The following is a 20,239-nucleotide window of genomic DNA, read 5'->3' on the forward strand; positions in this document are numbered from 1 at the left end:
CTCTCCAGGAGCCGTTTCGTGGCTCACGACAGTGGGAGGGGGCCGGTGGGAGCCAAAGGGAGGAGGGAAGGGGTGGCACTCACCTTTGTTCTCTGTTTTCAGCTCCTCGAGAAGCAGGTCGTTCTGCCGGTTGCCCAAGACGAAGGCCAGAAAGGAGAGGATGAGGGCGTTCAAGATGCCGATGATGGCCAGGATGTAAGCCCAGCGCACGGAGCAGTCGCCCAGCGAGTACTTCCCCGTCTTCTCCCCGCACATGTCCCTGACCTTCTCTGAATCCCAGCCATCGGGGAAGATCATGCAGCCCAGCACCAGGCAGAGAGCTGGGGAGACAAACAGAGCGGGGAGGGGGGAGGCAGGAGGGGTGATTAGCCGTGGGCCTGGCTGAGCAGGGGGGCAGCCACGCAGGAGGGCCATGAGGCTGGCAAAGGGTTTAGCAGAGCTGTGCCTGTTTTGCTAGAGGTGAAATCCAAAGCCCGTAGCTACAATGACACACCAACCTGGGGGCTTAAACCCAATGACGGAATAAACATTGTAATTTTGCTATAACAGCCTAACACTGCTACCCCTCTGGAGCAATGATGTCCAGTATGCTACTGGACTTTTGCTTCATTGATCTATGCAAGAAATGCTGTTTAAAGTGATTTAGCAGTGATGTAATGGCAAATCTAAACACGCCAGGTTAGAACTCACTTAATTCAAAATGGATGAATAGTTCAGTAAAGTGTATACACAATTACACAAAAACAACACAATGATGGAAGTTAATGTGCATTTGCAGATGTACGTTTGTTCCAGGAGTCACGGGAGAGCCAATAACTTTATAAGCATTCCAGGTCGCAAACCTCTTGCCCCAAACGAGAAGCTTGCATACTGCGTGGGAGATACACTTCTGAACGCTATCTTAGGGGACTTGGGGACTGTAAGTGAAATAGGAGCAGAGGGTGTGATGTGGCGGTAAGGAAGGCAAATGCCATTTTGGGCTGTATCAACAGGGGCATCACATCAAAATCACAAGATGTCATAGTCCCATTGTATACGGCACTGGTCAGACCACACCTGGAGTACTGTGTGCAGTTCTGGAGGCCTCACTTCAAAAGGGACGTGGACAAAATTGAGAGGGTGCAGAGGAGAGGGACCAGGATGATCTGGAGCCAAGGGGACCAAGCCCTGTGTGGAAAGGCTGAGGGACTTGGGAATGTCCAGCCTGGAGAAGAGGAGGTGGAGAGGGGACGGGATTGCTCTCTTTATTTGAAAGGTTGTCACTTGGAGGTGGGCAGGGAAAGGTTCCTGTTGGCAGCAGTGGACAGGAACTGCAGTAATGGGTAAATGACGTGTAGAATGGTGCTAGCTGGCTATCAGGGGGAAAAATCACAGAGTAGTTCAGCAGTGGAATGGGCTGTCTAAGGAGGCGGTGAGCTCCCCCTCACTGGTAGTCTTCAAGCTGCAGCTGGACAGATATCATGGACGCTTTAGGCTGATCCTACATTGAGGGGGAGGGTTGGACTAGATGGCCTCTATGATACCTTCCAACTCTATGGTTTTATGATTCTAAGTTGCCTTTTGGTTCAGGGACAGCAGGGACTGTGGCTCTATAGCACAACACCTTCTAGGCATGCTGAAGATCCCACACTCAACCTCTCCACTTAAAGGATCCTGGGAAGGCTCTTTACATACCTGAGAAATTAGAGAACTGCTGCCAATCTGAGGAGACAACACCGAGCCAGAGGCCTGAGACAGTATGAGGAAGCTTCACCAGTCCCTTGGCTGCTTCACTGACTGTGCATGCCACCCTGCCATAGCAGTCAGTCGACTTACATAACAGGAGTGAGAACCGGAAACCCAAGAAGATTCAGGTTGCTACCTCACGAGCTACACCACCAGTATCCATTTCAATGTGTCTGAAGCCGCATGAACGCACACTAAACCTCATACCAGAACCAAATTTTGCTGGTCTTAAGGGTGCCATGGACTCAAACTTTCCAGTTGTTTAATGAGAGACAAGTGTTTGGCTCATGCTATGGACCAAGATGCACACCTAGCCCCGCTGGTCAAGAACAGGATCCAAGCCCCAGAGCCCTCCAATGGATCTTCTCTGGGGCTATATTTAAAGAGTCTTGAAGCACAACCTCCTATAGCTTCACACACGTTGCGTTTAGCAGAACTCCTACGATTGGGGAGGGGGAGGTCGAGTTTGTTGTGACCTTAATAGACTTCCCCCAAGCAGGTCTAGATCTCTGCTGCTGGAAAGTGTGTGTGTGTGTGTGTGTATCTATATATCTAATTCTCAGTGTGGTCGCATCTGTGGCTATTTAGATCTGAAAGCTGGAGCCCCGAACAGACAAGACAAACGTAAGCTGACTTGCTTCCCATTCGGAGAGAAAGGTCAATAAATCCAGCTGAAGATGGAGGGAAGCTAAAAGGGAGGTTAGCTGGTGGGTAAGAAGGAAGAAAGGAAGGAAGCAGGAAAAGGGGAGGATAAGAGCATTGCTAAGAGGAGGGGAAGAGGAAAAATTGTGTGTGTGTGTGTGGGGGGGAGATACAGAGGAGAGTGAAGGGCCCCCTGTTAGTCCCTGTAGATTCCCCACCTGGCCGCTGGGTCTAGAGCAGGGGTAGTCAAACTGCGGCCCTCCAGATGTCCATGGACTACAATTCCCAGGAGCCCCCTGCCAGCGAATGCTGGCAGGGGGCTCCTGGGAATTGTGGTCCATGGACATCTGGAGGGCCGCAGTTTGACTACCCCTGCTCTAGAGTGCTGCACTGCACCACTGGGCCCAGCAGCTGGTACTAGGCAACTGGGCCATAGTTCTCCCAGGTAAAAACTGGCCACCAGGAAGAGGGAATAAAGGAATGCTGAAGAGGAAGAGCAGGGGCTGGGGGTGAAGGTAAGTTGGCTGGTGGAAGGGAAGGAAAAGAGGAAGCAGGAAAGGAGGAAAGGCTAGGGGGGGTTTCAGGAAAGGGAGAGGAAAATGAGATGCCCCTCAAGTCCTTGTGGGACCCCTGCTTGCACCCCCCACCAGCGATCCCTCTGGCAAAGCGGGCTGTGACCCACGAAAGCTCATCCCCGAAACCAGCGTGGTTAGTCCTGAAGGTGCGATCGGATCCTTGTTTTATTTTGAGACGGCTGGCGAGCGCAGCCAGGCTCCTGCAAGCAGGTTCCTGCTGGTCTCCAGCGAGGCAACAGCTTCTCCCTCCCCAAACCTCCTTGTGTGCGGAAAGCAGCATGAGTTGAGCAGCTGACTGCGGGGGAAGGAGCCCAGGAGGTCTTGAGGCAACTCTTTGATGTTTAAAAGAAGGTTTCAGCTACGCTCCCACAAACAGAAAGAGAAACATCATGCGGAGGCCTACCAAGATTCACTCCCTCATGAGGCCAGGCAGACATTCCCAAATTGGCAGGTGATGGCCGGTCTTGATTAAAGGTATCCACCTGGCTTTGGTGCCTGGCTGCTTATTACTGAATGGGGAGTTCTGAGATGTGGAGGTCCTTTGGTCTCTTCCGCTCCCAACATACACCTTTGGCTGTGGGAGCCCTGCCTGCTCTGAACGGGGAAGGAAGAAGAAGGCGAACTACCCGCACCTTCATTAGAACCAGACAGGCCTGTGAGTCACATCCAGCTATTCTTACCTTGCAGCAGATGCTGGGGAGGGGAGGAGAATCTCTCTCGCAATCTCTGCCGCTCCGGAGGATAGCGGGAAGGCAGGGGAGGCAAAAGACGCCAGCGTGTCCTCGCTATCCTCTCCCCTCCTTCACTTCAGCTATCCGCTCCTCAAACCTTCTGTGGGTTTTGTTAGCTTGCTTGTTTGCCACAAACAAGAACCGCAGATGAAGGGCTCTGTTTCCCTTCTGAGCCCAGTGGCTTACCTGAGATACGGACTCAGAGGAGGGGGAGTAGCTTCCTCCCTCAAATTATTATGCCGCCGGCATGCCTGGCAAAGTTTCACAGGCAAGGGAAAAGAGGCGGCCTTGCCTCGCGGGAGTATGGCGTCGAAATATTCCCGTTGAGCAGGGGCAACGGAGGGAGGAGGTGTGGGGGACACACAGCCACCGTGGGCAGGTCTCTGGAGAGGCGGCACACTCACGTTTGCTATATAAATTAGCATGATAAATAAGGGTAGCCAGTACAGTTTAATGATTGTTACACCTCAGGCTGATTTATAGGGCTAATTGTTGGACACCGCCCTGTCTGACCAGAGAGGGCAGTCTGTAAATCAAATAAACAACTAAATAAACAAATAAATAAAATACGAGTCCATCCCTGTAGCATGCGCTGCTCAACAGAGGCTTAAAAATGTCCCTGCCCTGAGGGGCTCCCAATCTGAAATCTGGCCCAAGAACATCAGCAGAGGCTGAGAGAGGGAGGCGTTCGCTACACTGTCAGGTGAAGAGGGGATGGAGATCATAAAGACGCCAGGCATTTAAAGAGCCCTTTCAGCTGCCATGTGCAGAGGAGGCAGGAGATTTAACCCTTCCATCCTCAGGTGGTTGTGCTCGGCAAAACCACTGTGTTGTTAAAGCTTTTAAAGTAAGAAAAAAGGAGAGAGAGATGGCCACCTATTGTTCACCCACCGTTTCCCCTTAAAGAATAACAGTCTATGAAAGGGAGATGCTCCCCTCCCCCGTCCCACAGACACCTCTTCCTCCCAGGCCTCCTTTAAAAACTGTCTGACTCTTTAAACTCGTCTGAGGAAAATCTAGTCACGGATCTGCGGTAGCCTCATCCGTTTTGGACCCCTCATGGCAGTGCTGGGAGCAAAAAGGTGTCCTGCCCTCCATCTCCTTTATTGTGTCAGGGCTTGGGTGCCACCCAAATGAATGCCTCTGATTACTTGGACTCCTCAGCTGGGCACGGTTCAGCCGTCCCAGAGGGCAGGTGGATTGGCAGGCCTGTTAGCCACACAAACACCTGAGGTCCTTCCTGCCTGAGTAAATACCATCATTGCCCAGTAGGGGGCAATTTACAATCCCAGGTTTCTCTCGGGAAGGCTGGCCTGCCACATTTTCCTTGCCATTAAAAAGGAGCCAAGTCCTGCAACTGGTTTGTGTGTGTGTGTGTATTATTCTTTTGGGTACCCCCTTTTAGCCAGATGACTGGATGAGGAGTTAGATAAGGAGAAAGCACTGAGGGAAGGAAAGATTAACACAGAAGATTTCCACTCCCCCCCCCCCATCTCGGAATGGCTATTTTGTTCATCTTAAGGAAAGAAGCAGGATTTATTTTTTCAGGCGGGCAGTCATAGAATCATAGAATCATAGAATTATAGAGTTGGAAGGGGCCATACAGGCCATCTAGTCCAACCCCCTGCTCAACGCAGGATCAGCCCAGAGCATCCTAAAGCATCCAAGAAAAGTGTGTATCCAACCTTTGCTTGAAGACTGCCAGTGAGGGGGAGCTCATGTTAGCAGCAGAAAAATTCTTAATTCAATTCCGCCTTTAAAACCAACACGGTTTCCCAGGATATAAGCTCTTGTGGGTAGGGATGCTAGGTCTGATTGGGAAATACCTGAAGATTTTTTGAGGGGTGGGGAGCCTGGGGAGAGCAGGGTTGGCGGAGGGTCCTCAGCAAGGTATAAGGCCTTTGATTCCTCCCTCTACAGCAGCCCCCTCCAGGGGAACTCATCTCTGCAGTCTGGAGAACCATTCCAGGAGATCTCCAGGCCCCACCTGGAGGCTGGCAACTCTACAGTGCGAGTGACTTTGTGGGTATCTGACCAAGTAAGCTTTGACTCCCAGAAGCTTACGCCTTGGCAAATCTTGTTGGTCTTTCAGCTACTCCTGGACTCCGTGTCTCTTCCACCAGCAGATTTGATCATGGACCACTCATGTAATGTTGCCTGGCCCTGAAAAGCTGTCGATTCTAACTAGACTGTCTTCATTTACAGTCATTTCTTCTCCCCAGGGAGCCCCTGGGAATTGTAGTTTTGTGCGGGGGTGGGCAGAAATCATTAGCAGGATTTAGTGCATCATCTCTAAACCACAGTTCCCAAGATCATGTGGGGGAAGATGCAACATTTAAACGAGGATAACACTGATATAAATGTACAGTGTAGATATTGCTGCTTCTCATTGTCACCTGGCTGTTCGTTATGATCTAGAAAGCACTGGAGCGGGTCATCCTCAGAGAAAGCTGAGGGTTCCTCAGGGGACTACCTGGCTATGTAGGTTGTAGATCGACAAAATGAGAACCAAATATGCTTCCCAGAACTTGGGATGGGCAAAAGGGGGGTGGAATAAGGAGTGGAAACCAGCCTCTTCAAGATCTGGAAAACTGACAAGATCCAAGAAGGCTCAGGGTCTTGGAGACCCATGCATGCTTCCTGGATCTAGGTTGCCAACCTCCAGGCAGTGGCTGGAGGTCTCGTGTTATCACCACTGATCTCCAGGCAACAGAAATCAGAAAATGCCACATTGCAAGGTGGACGCTATGGTGTTATAGCCCACTGTAGTCCCTTTCCTGCCCCACCCTCAAAAATCTCCAGGTATTTTCCAACCCGGAGCTGACAACCCCCCCCTCCCCCGATTTCCTTACAACAAAAGGATATTGCAACTATAATAAACCTTATATCTTGTTAATGCTTTCCTAAGGAATTAATGCACAAAAAATTAACTTGATATCCAAGCCGAACAAGAGCCACAATTGCAAATGTACAAAAATGCATGTATTGAAATCAGAAGGGTGCACCTTATGGAGTTCTACAGGCAAACTGGGATGATCCGCAGAGCCCAGGTCCAATCAAAAACCTCTCCAGCAGCATGTGTTAGGGAAGAACTTGCTTTCCATGACACTCCGGAAAGCCATTGTGGAACAAAGTGGACAATACTGGATGAAATGAGGTCAAGGTAAACCACCTTCATCGGTTTCTCCACCAAATTCTCTTCTGTTACGGATTGTTGAGTTGGATCAACAGAGGCATCACATCAAAATTGCAAGCTCTCATAGTCCTGCTGTAGACCACATTGGTCAGGCTGCATTTGGAGTACTCTGTGTAGTTTTGAAGGCTTCATTTCAAAAAGGAAGTGGACAAAATTGAGAGGGTGCAGAGGAGAGCAAAGAGGATATCCCAAGGCCTGGGGACCAAGCCCTATGAGGAGAGCCTGTGAGGGACTTGGGAATGTTCAGCCTGGAGAAGAGGAGGTTGAGAGGGAACAGGATTGCCTTCTTTAAGAATCTGAAAGGTTGTCATTTGGAAGAGAGCAGCAAAGGATAGTAATGGCTTTAAACTATATGTAGAATGATACCGGCTAGAGATACCGGCAAAATATGTTCATAGTCAGAGTAGTTCAGGAGTGGAGCCGACTGCCTAAGGAGGTGGTGAGCTCCCCCTCACTTTAAGCGGCGGCTGGACAGCTACCTAACATGGCTGCTTTAGGCTGCTCCTGCACAGTACGGCCCCTTCCAAAACTAAGATTCTATTGGTTACATTTTACAAATGAGGAAGACCTCCTAGGCCTGTAAGCAGGCATACTTCACTGTCTCTGTAGGCCCCGGGACTCCTCTCCAGAGTAAACCAGGCCCCCACCTGTCTATGTCAAAACCTCAGCCGCAAATTCAGCCTCTGCTATTCTCTCTGCCACCTCCTTGCAGGTGCTGATCTTGCTGGGAACGGCTGGGGTTCATCCCATAATCTTATTATGTGCAGCTCAGCTGAGCTATAATATCAATCACAGGGTTTATCCAGAGAGCCTCTTTAAGCAACCCCCCCCCCCCCCGACTCGGATTCAAGCCTCTGGTTTCAGGCTATATCACAACAGGACATAGTTGGAAGGGACCTCCTGGGTCATCTAGTCCAGGGGTAGTCAACCTGTGGTCCTCCAGATGTTCATGGACTACAATTCCCATGAGCAAATGCTGGCAGGGGCTCATGGGAATAGTAGTCCATGGATATCTGGAGTACCACAGATTGACTACCCCTGTTCTAGTCCAACCCCCTGCACTGTGCAGGAGACTCACAACCCTATCACTCACCCACTGTAACCTGCCACCCCCTTAACCTTCACAGAATCAGCCTCTCCATCAGATGGCTATCCACACTGTTTAAAAATCTCCAAAGATGGAGAACCCACCACCTCCCGAGGAAGCCTGCTCCACTGAGAAACCGCTCTAACCGTCAGGAAATTCTTCCAGATGCTTAGACAGGATTTCTTTTGATACAGCCCCAAATCCCATTTGCCTGTTTAGCCACCGAGTCACACTGCTGACTCATGTTCAATGTGTGGTCTACTAAGACTCCTAGATCCTTTTTGCATAAGAAACCTGGACCAGCCCTAGGCACCACCCTGGGAATGGTCTGGGATTTGCAGAAACTCCACGACCACAGCTATTCCATCTAGCCAGAAATGTGCAGCAAAAGTAAACAGTGCCTGTATCCTCAAACATGATATGCTTGTAGGGGGTATCACCTTCCCCCTCCTGGAAGAGTTCCAGGCCAAATTTCAAGGAGGGCAGGATTGGAGATACAGAGAGCTAAAGCAGATCCTCTGCTGAATTTCTGCCTGGCACTCAGCTCTTAAAAACACAGCTCTTAAAACTCATGTTGCTTTCTGCAGATTCTAGGGCTTTCTTGGGCTTCTGAGGTGAGCCATTGTTCAATTGAGGCCATTGTTACTGCCCTCCCTTAGACAACCTTGCTGAAATGACGCAGCCAGTGTGTCTGAGTGGTGTGTCCCCAAACTCAACATCTTTGTCGTCTTGTTAGGTCCCCAAAAGGGCCTAATAACATCACCCATACCCTCTGGGGTTCATCCACTTGCTCATCCTTGAATGTGCGAGGTGCCATCCCATGTCTACAATAGCCTTCAGCTCCCTACAGTGGATATATGGAACAGTTTCTACATAAAAGAAAAACTGGACACAAATCTGACATTCAGCATGACAATCTTCCAAAGGTGCTGGGGGGGGGGGGAGGCGGGGAGACATCTAATCTTCCAGGATATACTGAAGCTGATCTAAAGGTGTGCATTCTCCTACAGAGGAATTCCAAAGGGACAATCCAGCTTTACAGTGCTGAATTGGAATTCATAACATTTCTCCCCACCGGGGATGAATAAGGACCTTGGTTTTCTCACTCCTGTAGAGACTAATTTCTCAGCATGATCCTCCCTTTACAGATGTTAATTAGTTTGCTTGCATCTAGGGGCTTGCCAGCTAGCCTGGGGGAAAACCTCTTTCTCTCTAATAGAGGTTTAATAGGATGTTATTCACCCAGGTACCTCCATACCATGAAAAGTTTCAACTGCCCATTTCTATCCATCAGGCCTCTATTAAAGGGACAAGGCTGTTATCCCCCCTCTGGGCCTGTTGGCCAACCTGAGCTGAACCTTTATATGGTTGCTGGACTGCCCTATTGAATTTGGTTGGCGATGATGATAACTTATTGTGTCTCCATCTGTACTTTTCTTAAGTAGATGTTGTCCTCATCTTACCTTGCCTGTTTATCAGCAGTTGAGAAGGGTCCCTCGTCTCTTTGCATGGCTAGATTCTACTTGGATTGGGTCTTTTCTGAGGCTTTTCACTTTTAAGCATAAAGCTTTTAAGGACAAAGCTTTCTTTCTGACACACGTGAGAATGCACTGGAGAGCTGGGCAGAAGCAGAGAGTGGTGCCCTCTGGAAGTACATATTTTAGAGGGTGGGCTCCAAATCAGATATTTTTGTATTAGAAAGACTAGTTGGAGCGGCACCTAACAGATTTTTCTTTGACACCCAGCAGGCGCTTTGATTTTTTGTAGGAGTGCATTTCACAAAACAAATTGACCACTGAGGAGGAGAGCCCCTTGGGGTAGAAATGCATTTGGTCCATTGCATGCTGTAACCTGAGGGCTGTGGCTTCCTTCACAATCCACCTCACGTTGGGACCGGCCTGAGGCCTTTTCGTGAGCACTGTTGTCTTTTCCAGGGGCTCTTGTCTTCTCCTAATGTGACCCAAGCATGATAGCCTCAATTTAGTCGTTTTAACTTTGAGTGAGAACAAAGGCACTTTACGGACACACATAAGCCAGCTAAGCGTATGTGAAAATTGAAGCGTCTTCCAGGGCAGAAGCCCTCGGCCTCCTCCGGCCTGCCTACTCCTGGGCCGCAAACACAGAAGGCCCATCTCTTCTAGGCTGTCTCCCCAATGGTGCTTTCTCTCGGGATGGTTTACAATATTTCAAATTCAAAATGCAACAAACAAAAACACCACAATGCTCCATTTCCCTCCTCCATGTGTCCAGCGGTGGGATTGTGTTCCAGAGAGGGAAGGAGACAGGCCCTTGTGATTTTATTTACTTGCTTCGCAGGCCCTTTGGAACTTGAGTAGTTCCGTCTCGGCCCCGATCTCAGTTGGCAACTGATTCCACCAGGTTGGAGCCAGTGCCAAAAAGGCCCCATCTCTCATCAGAGACAGATGCTCATGCAGCCCGAGGAAAGTTCCTGTGTCCTTAAAAAGCTCACCTTGTGCACAGTGAACTTTGGCTAGTCCTGACACAGGTCTAATTTGACAGATCCTGTGACTTATCCCAAGGAGATGTGATGTCCCCCCCCCCCATGCACACCTTCAGCATTGACTTCCTGATGAATCAGCACCCTGAGCAGTTTGCAAAGCGCACAGCACAAAGGACTAGAAAGATGCTCTCTTTTTCCCCCTCTCGTCTGATTGGCAGTCGCCAATTTAGAAGCCAACACAGTGCCAGCCAGGATAAGGAGAGTTATTTTTCCCAGTGTGCATCGCTCCGCAGCTCCCTCTGTTCTCAGTGTTTTCTCAAGCTCAGTTCACAGCGGGGGGGGGGGGGGGTGGTTGAAGGAAGGAAAAAAATGAAGGCCGTACGCCCATGACTGGCTGTAGCCAGCACGGTGTCCCGAAAAATACTTCCTCAGTTCCCTGCAGCAACAAATGACATTTAGGTGCATGTGAACGCATCACAGAAAGGGATGTGGAACTGTCCCCTGTCCTTGCTGCAGGTTGCAGGGGGCAGCAGCAAGCCTAGGAAAGGCAGAGGGGGGCATCATCTGTCTGCCTGAGGCACCTCCCTCCATGAGCATGGTGGGTGAACAAGAATTCACGGATAGCCAGGGAGGCCGGCCCAATTGCCACAGATCACTAGCCAGCCTGAAGGATTTGGGTTGGATCCAAGTGTGTAAATAATTCTAAACATATTCAGGTTGTAAAATGACAAGCTCTTTTCCCTCCTGTGTAGACCCTTAGCAAGAGGACCTGCTGTGCCTACAGGCAGGGGTTGTCCTGTATTCTGTTTTGGTATGAACCCATCAAGCGACCTGATCCTGAACTAGACCCCTGGCCCATCAAGGTCAGTGTTGTCAACTCAGTCTTGCAGCAGCTCTCCAGGGTCTCTCTCAGCAGCTCTCAGGCAGCAATCTTTCACGTCACCTAATACATGGTCCTTTGAACTGGAGGCGTCAGGGGTTGAACCTTGGGCCTTCTGCACGCCAAGCAGATGCTCTACCCCAGAGCCGCGGCCTCTGGGCCACACTGCACTTGAGAAATCTTAGGGAGGCTGTAGAAATAATGTACAATAGCCATGCACACGGGAGACTGTTTTTCTAAAAGAAAACGGGACTGGTGAACACGCTCCTTGCAACCAAGTTGGGCCTTAAGGAAGCCATGGTGTGGCCTTCCCACCACCCCCCCCCCAATTAAGCTGTCCCTCAGAGAGTTCCCAAATCTCCCCCCCCCCCCCATACACAAAGGTTCTTTGAAGGCATAACTTTGCTTGGCACAAAAAGGAGAAAAATCTCCACCGAAACAGGAGTCCAGGAAAAAGGTTAACAAAAAGGGAATAGGCCTACAGGCATTTCCTTTTCCATAACTTTGCTCAGGCCTGTGGCCAAAGCCTCATCCCATCCATTTCACAGGGGAAACTCCAGATGCCTGTACGGCTTCCTCTTAGAAAAACAGGAGAAGCCGCATCATCCTGGATCAAACCCTTGGTCCATTGAGATCAGTGCTGCCTTGGACCAGCAGTCAAAAGAGCTTCCCCGGCTCCTGCCGCCTGAGATCCTTCAGTGGAGATGACAAGAACTGAACCCGGCACTTTCCGCATGCAAAGCAGGTGCCGTCCTCCAAGGCGTGGAAGGATGGGGAGAGGCATTTTCCTGCCAAAGCAGACCATTAACTCCTCTGTGTTTGTTGTCTGTCCTGGCTGGCAGGAAATCTCTAGGGCCTCAGGGAGGTGCCTGTCCCAGCCCTGCTACTTGAAATGCCAGGAAGTGAATCTGAGCTCTTCTACATGCACCACAGGTGCTTCTCTCTCCAGGAGCCAATGCCCCTCCTTCCTCTCAAGGCAGAATGCGCAGCTGAAGGAGCCCCCCTGCTGCCCCTTTCATAGACAAACAAGCCTATTGTGCCACAGGGTGCTGAAGCCCCCTCCTCACCTGTGAGGATGGCTGCATATGGAAGGCATAGCTAGCCAGCATGCTCTCTCTGTGTCTCTGTCTCTCTCTGTGTCTCTGTCTCTCTCTGTGTCTCTGTCTCTGTCTCTCTCTGTGTCTGTGTCTCTGTCTCTCTCTGTGTCTCTGTCTCTGTCTCTCTCTGTGTCTCTGTCTCTCTCTGTGTCTCTGTGTCTCTGTCTCTCTCTGTGTCTCTGTCTCTCTCTGTGTCTGTGTCTCTGTCTCTCTCTGTGTCTCTGTCTCTGTCTCTCTCTGTGTCTCTGTCTCTCTCTGTGTCTCTGTGTCTCTGTCTCTCTCTGTGTCTCTGTCTCTCTCTGTGTCTGTGTCTCTGTCTCTCTCTGTGTCTGTGTCTCTGTCTCTCTCTGTCTCTCTGTGTCTCTGTCTCTCTCTGTGTCTCTGTCTCTCTCTGTCTCTCTGTGTCTCTGTCTCTCTCTGTGTCTCTGTCTCTCTCTGTGTCTCTGTCTCTGTCTCTCTCTGTGTCTCTGTCTCTGTCTCTGTCTGTGTCTCTGTCTCTCTCTGTGTCTCTGTGTCTCTGTCTCTCTCTGTCTCTCTGTGTCTCTGTCTCTCTCTGTGTCTCTGTCTCTCTCTGTGTCTCTGTCTCTGTCTCTCTCTGTGTCTCTGTCTCTGTCTCTCTCTGTGTCTCTGTCTCTCTCTGTGTCTCTGTCTCTCTCTGTGTCTCTGTCTCTCTCTGTGTCTGTGTCTCTGTCTCTCTCTGTGTCTGTGTCTCTGTCTCTCTCTGTGTCTGTGTCTCTGTCTCTCTCTGTCTCTCTGTCTCTCTCTGTCTCTCTGTCTCTCTCTCTTGCATAAGGTGACCAGATTGTCCCACTTTTGGAGGGGCATCTGGGGGCACCTGGCAAATTTTACTTATGTTGAAATCTATATCTATATCTATATCTATATCTATATCTATATCTATATCTATATCTATATCTATATCTATATCTATATCTATATCTATATCTATATCTATATTACAATACTATTTTTGCGTTCTATGCGTTCTATGAAACTTTTTGCTCCATATAGACCAAATTTTTAATCAAGAACCCCCCCTCCCCGGTCAATGGTGTCCCGCTTTACCAATGTTAAAATCTGGTCACCTTACTCTCGCACACACACAGATACACACACACAACCCTTCCCCTCATTGGACTGTCTAAAGATTAAGCTCTGCTCCTGGAGTTACAAAAATCTCATTTACATTCAAATTGCCCATGGCACCAAGGTTGAGGCATCCCTGAGGCAGGTGGGGCCCTCGGGGCTCAAGAATGTTTAGAATGGTTAGCCACACACAGAGAGAGATGGCAGGCATGACATTCAGGATTTCTCCCACGTTTCCCTCTTTCAAATACCCCTTTCTTCCCCACAGCAGAGTCTCTGAGCCACGACCCCCCCTGGCCAGAATCTCACCTTGGCCTAAGGTGGCACCTCTGGGCCTGAGCCCCCCCCCCCCCGGTCCACCTTCCCTTGCCATTGTTTGTAGTAGGGCAAAATTAATTCTGGCATATCTGTGGTGAAGACAGCTGAGAGAACAATTGTGGTGACGTTAAAGTGCTACTCAAAAGACTAACAGATGCACAGTGTAATCTCAAGGGCTGTTGTTTTCACACCCCACTTTTCACTAGCTGAAGGCTTACAATCACCTAGAAGAAGAAGAGTTGGTTCTTGTATGCCACTTTTCTATACCCGAAAGAGTCTCAAAGCGGCTTACAGTCGCCTTCCCTTTCCTCTCCCCACAACAGACACCCTGTGAGGGAGGTGAGGCTGAGAGAGCCCTGAGATTACTGAAGAAGAAGAGTTGGTTCTTATATTCCACTTTTCTCTATCCAAATGAGTCTCAAAGCGGCTTACAGTCACCTTCCCTTTCCTCTCCCCACAACAGACACCCTGTGAGGGAGGTGAGGCTGAGAGAGCCCTGAGATTACTGAAGAAGAAGAGTTGGTTCTTATATTCCACTTTTCTCTATCCAAATGAGTCTCAAAGCGGCTTACAGTCACCTTCCCTTTCCTCTCCCCACAACAGACATCCTGTGAGGGAGGTGCAGCTGAGAGAGCCGAGATATTCCTGCTCTGTCAGAACAGCTTTATCAGTGCTGTGTCGAGCCCAAGTTCACCCGGCTGGCTGCATGTGGGGGAGCGCGGAATCAGACTCAGCTCGCCAGATTAGAAGTCCGCACTCCTAATTACTATACCAAGCTGGTTCTCACCTACCCTCCATCTCCCCACAACAGACACCCTGTGAGGTACGTGGGGCTGAGGTAACTCTAAGAAGAAGAGTTGGATTTTATGCACCACTTTTCACCACCCAAAAGAGTCACAAAGTGGTTTGCAACTACCTTTGCTTTCTTTCCCCACAACAGACACCCTGTGAAGTAAGTGAGGCTGAGAGAGCTCTGAGATAACTGCTTTGTGAAAACAGCCCTAGGAGAACTGTGACTGGCCCAACGGTCACCCAGCTGGCTGCCTGTGGAGCAGTGGGGAATCAAACCCGGTTCTCCAGATCAGAGGCCGCTGCTCTTTAACTACATCACGCTGGCTCTAAGAGCTCGGTGCTGCTCTCCTGTGCCTTCCCCCAAACAGCGGAGTAAGGGGACTCTTGGAGAGAGGCTTGCAACACCTCAGGTAATTTCAACAAACTTGTCTTTGCTTCAAACAGCTAATTGGCCCGTGTTCTCTACTGCTGAGGTTCTTTGACGCACGTCTGTGCCATAAAGGGATTAAGGCAGGGGTAGTCAAACTGCGGCCCTCCAGATGTCCATGGACTACAATTCCCAGGAGCCCCTGCCAGCATTCGCTGGCAGGGGCTCCTGGGAATTGTAGTCCATGGACATCTGGAGGGCCGCAGTTTGACTACCCCTGGATTGTTGTGCTGCCTGGAAGATTCTGGCTCCGAGCAGTGGGCCGAGCTGAATGATATTCTCATTGTATGGCGTGGTAGATGATGCTCGAGATCCAGTGTGGTGTCATGGCCAGAATACCAGACTAGGATCAAATCCCCGCTCTGCCATAATAGCTTGCCGGGTGACTTGGGCCCCGTCAGTCTTAGCCGAACGGACCTCACAGGGTTGTTCGGCAGGAGATGGAGGAGGAGCAGAGAAGAATGTCAGGTGTCCTGAATTAATGGAGGAAGGGCAGGCAGAACAATACACTTGATCAGGGGACCTAAGCCAGGTTGGTGTAGTGGTTAGGAGTGCGGACTTCTAATCTGGCATGCCGGGTTCGATTCTGCGCTCCCCCACATGCAGCCAGCTGGGTGACCTTGGGCTCGCCACGGCACTGATAAAACTGTTCTGACCAAGCAGTGATATCAGGGCTCTCTCAGCCTCACCCACCTCACAGGGTGTCTGTTGTGGGGAGAGGAGAGGGAAGGTGACTGTAAGCCGCTTTGAGACTCCTTTGGGTAGAGAAAAGCGGCCTACAAGAACCAACTCTTCTTCTTCTCTTTTTCTTTCTGAGCCTGAGGGCACCTCCAGATTTCTGACACAGTGTGGGTGACTTCCAAGGAATACCCGAGTTGTGACACGGGAGCAGGTAGTGGCAAAGAGACTCCAAATGCAGCCAGACAATCTTAGGAGCTCCTGGCTACATCACACACATCCTGCACGATAAATGAATAATAATCTTGTGAAAGCCATCTGAGTTCAAGGTCAGTGACACCTTGACTGGTAGGAAATCCAGCAGAGCATTGTGTGCCGTGCCACAAGCAGTGAGAAGGTGTGCTAGAGCAGGGGTAGTCAACCTGTGGTCCTCCAGATGTTCATGGACTACAATTCCCATGAGCCCCTGCCAGCATTTTACCGACCTCGGAAGGATGGAAGGCTGAGTCAACCTTGAGCTGGCTGCTGGGATCGAACTCCCAACCTCATGGGCAGACAGCTTCAGACAGCATTCCCATTGAAAGCCACCCAGGCTGACTTCTGAGTAAACATAGCCTGGGACTGTAAACCTGCGATTGTATATACAGGACCAGGCAACCTGGCTGCAATCCTGGACACCTAATTATGTGTGTGTGCATGAGCCATCAAGTCACAACTGAGCAGATGTGGCAGCCATTGGCTTCCTCTGCAGAGCCTTGTTTGGTGGCCGCCCATCCCAGCTTCTGGGGCCTGATGAGACAGGCCGATCCTGTGCCGCCTGCCTTCCAGTGCTTCCAATGACGGGGAAGGAAAAGATTCCTTTCGGATAAATAGGCTTCCGGCAGGCCACGGCCCCTTGAGCTGTAGCCACAGGAGCCCCTTTCCTGGGCAAAGCCGGGTTATTTTGCATTGACTCATTCTGTTTCCATCGGTTTGCTAGGCCTTTGTCTCCCAAAGCAGTCCCCCTCGAGGGACAGAGATGGGCTTTGTCCTCAGGTGGAGAAACCGAATAGCCAAAGGAAAGGAACTGGTCCAGTGGAAACCGGGCGGACCTTCCCTGGCCCATGTTCTTATTTGGAGGGAAGGGTGGCATCTACCCTCAAATCCCCTCTGTCCTCAGCCTGAGGTCGGAGAGGTAGCAAGCAGGACTGGGGGAAGGTCCATGTAATGACTCCTAATGGGAAAGAACTAGCAAATAAGAGAGAATTTAATTCACGAGACCTCAAGGCACAACAGAGCCAGTTTATCCACGTAGCACATGTAGTAAGGGCTTCCAGCTGCCCCATGAGGTGCCTGCCGTGGACCAGTGCTGTAGCCTGTCTCCTCCCCTCTGTTCGCCTCTTTAAGGGCCCTCAGAGGGACAGCTCTTTCCACTGTTGGAGGCCCTTCCACCCCCACTCTGGCTGTTTCCGCTGCAATCGTACTCTGCTAGAGCCCCCTGAATCCTTAAACTGGCTCCGGAGCTACAGGCCTTGTGAATCCTAAAACCCTTCCGGAAAAGGTAGACTGACGCTGGTGTTTGGAACATGGGAGGGGTGGGGGAGGGGTTGAGTGTTCGTGTGCACAGGCAGATGCGTCTCACATGTGCTGCCCACTGGCCAGGGAAACAAACAGCAAATCTACGTCTGGGACGAGAAAGAGCTGAACCTAGAATTTTTTGGGGGGAGGGGTCCTCTCTTCTTCCCCCCACTCCAATCCTGCAAAACGTGAGCTGGCCATGCAGATGCCCAGGGGGAGGAGAAAGCAGCAGAGTTTGGGTCACTGGAAAGACACCACCGTCTCTTCAGGCGAGATGCCTCTTAATCCCGCTCTCCATGGCAACGGCATGCACGCAGCAGGGCCACTTCCCCAGCCTCCCTGCCAGGTATCCTTCCCTCCTTCCTCCTCTGCTCTCCAGACATCCAGGGCACAGGGGTGCCAGGTCCAGGTGGGAGAACTCCTGGAGCACTGGAGATGGAGCCTGGGGAGGACAGGGACCTCGTGGGGGGCCAAGGCCACAGAGTCCACCCTCCAACGCAGCCCTTTCCTCCCATGGAACTGATCTCCGCAGTCTGGAGAGGAGCTGTATGGCCGGGGGAATCTCCAGGTCCCTCCTGGAGGATGGCATTCCTACAGAAGGTCAGGCAGCTGCCTGGGGACCCACGGACGCCAGGATGGCCTTAGTGCCTACACCGTTCCTTCCTCTCCACTTTCTGGAATTCAGAAAACCAGAGGTGTGTGAGTGTGTGTGTTGCAGGGCAGATTAAAGATTGTGGAACTGAGCCAGCAGCCTGCTCTTCCCAGAGGCCAGGCAGGGCTGGCGTACCTCCCCTCGCCCCCCTCGGTGCAAACATCTATATCCTGCCTGAATGGGCAGCTTTGAATTCCCTCTCTGAAGGGGGTGGTGGTAGAGTTCGTTTGATCAGATCTTTCCAAACAAATCACAGCTGCTGAGAATCCCCTGTTCAGATGATTTGATCAAAGCCAAGGCCATAAACCCCACCCCACCCCCACGGTGTTCTTATTCATCATTTGGAGCAGGGGTAGTCAAACTGCGGCCCTGCAGATGTCCATTGACTACAATTCCCAGGAGCCCCTGCCAGCATTTGCTGGCAGGGGCTCCTGGGAATTGTAGTCCATGGACATCTGCAGGGCCGCAGTTTGACTACCCCTGATTTAGAGTGTAGCCAGATCGAAGGACAGTCTGGCAGCCAAGCAAGGTTTCCATTGCCTGACTCTGCACTATGATCCCCAGTATCCCTTCGAGGAACTCGGAGGTCTCCCATCCCAATACTAGCCAGAGTCAGCCCTGCTTAGCTTCTGAGATCTGACGGGATCCGGCTTGCCTGGGCTATCTGGGTCAGGCCCCCCCATGGTGTTATCAGCCCTGGCACTTGTGGAAGGAGCAGGGAATCAAACCCGGCTGGCCAGATTAGAAGTCTACACTCCTAACCACTACACTTCATCTGGAAGGTCGAGCTACACAACACCAACAGTCAGAATTATCTTTAAAAAAAACCAAAATGTGGGTCAACCATGCCAATCTTAACACTACCACATTCCGATGTCCATTTTGACTAATCTGGCTAGAGTTGTGCAACTGGAAGCTGTACATTCTGGTGAGATTTTGGCATTCTTATTTTTCTCTGCAAGATGCTCTCTGCAATCTCCCTACATTTTAACCTCTTTCTGCCAGACCATCTGTGCTGCTACTGGTGAAGTCTTCTGTGCCAAGCAATGTTTGTTCCTGCAAGCGCATTATGCACACATAGGAACGGCTGCAGAGGTGAGACGCATGGTAGGCAGCCGAACCATTTTCATGCCAGCATGCGTTGGTGCAGTGTACTGGCATTGGTTTGACTGGCAGATAGACCAGGAGGTCAGGTGCGGTGATTAAGAATGGCAGACTCTAATCTGGAGAGCCGAGTTGGATCCCCCGCTCCTCCACATGCAGCCAGCTGGGTGACCTTGGGCCAGTCACAGTTCTCTCAGAGCTCTTGTTGCAGAGCAGCTCTCTCAGAGCTCTCTTTGCCCCCCTTATCTCACAGGATATTTGTTGTGGGGAGAGGAAGGGAATACTGATTGTAAACTACTTTGGAACTCATTTGGAAAGGGAAAAGGAGGGTACAAAAAGCAGCTATTTTTGTTCTTCTTCCAGAGGCCACCAGGGATGGACCTCTGTTGATCTAACCTGGCTCAGCCATATCTGGCAACGGAGAAAGTGGTAGATCGGCTGGATACAGCATCTCTCTTGTATCCACTGACATTAGCAGTGGTCATGACTTAGGGATGACAGGGCCAAGCTCTGTCCCTGGCTGATCCTGGCAGGAAAAGAGATGCTGGAAAAGGAAGCAATCTTGGACTGCAGGGGGTAAGGAGGAGCCTATGGATAGCTAGGAGTGTGACCAGATGTACCTTCCACCAATGGGAGGGAGCTGGGGACATGGAGGCATGATGTCACTTCCAAGGAGTTCCAGTAATTCCTAGAGAGGACTAATGTCACTTCTGGGTTGTTACCAGAAGTGACATCATACTGTCAGGCCAATGGCCTTTTATGGTTTATTTTTCTTCCACTGATGATCTGAGCATTCCCCTGGGAGCAAGGCAGCACTTCAAACTTGACAGGTAAGTACCAGCCCTTGTGTTTTTTAACACCAACAAAAGCATCAGGGACCAAAACCAGGACCTTTTCAGTGGAGGCACCTTGACTTGGAATATCCTATCCCTTGAGGCTCACCTGGTGCCTACCCTACTCTTTTGATCTTTTGATCCAAGCTCTTACATAAAGGCTTGGATCTTTTGTGATTGTTTTGATGATCCGCTTCTGGCTTGAAGATTCTTCTGAGGAGGCTAGGCTGCCAAATGTTTTCTGCTGTGGGGCCTTCCACATGCAGCTGGATGACCTTGGGCTAGTCACAGTCCTGTTCGAGCTGTTCTCACACAGCAGTCCGGTCAGAGCTCTCTCACAGGGGGGGTCTGTTGTGGGGAGAGGAAGGGAAGGTGATTGCAAGCTGCAGTGAAAAAGC

The 20,239-nt window shown here is 50.7% G+C and overlaps 1 protein-coding gene across 2 annotated transcripts in view; it reads right to left on the minus strand.

Annotated features, from left to right (window-relative positions):
* Window positions 1-20,239, minus strand: part of LHFPL4 (LHFPL tetraspan subfamily member 4) — a 61,078-nt gene that overhangs the window by 11,513 nt on the left and 29,326 nt on the right. For both annotated transcript variants that reach the window (XM_077324840.1, XM_077324839.1), the window contains exon 2: window positions 84-320. In XM_077324840.1, the coding sequence (XP_077180955.1) occupies window positions 84-320 (237 nt within the window). The remainder of the gene's footprint in view (window positions 1-83; window positions 321-20,239) is intronic.

This window comes from Paroedura picta, chromosome 3, assembly GCF_049243985.1.
Source record: "Paroedura picta isolate Pp20150507F chromosome 3, Ppicta_v3.0, whole genome shotgun sequence".
NCBI lineage: Eukaryota > Metazoa > Chordata > Lepidosauria > Squamata > Gekkonidae > Paroedura > Paroedura picta.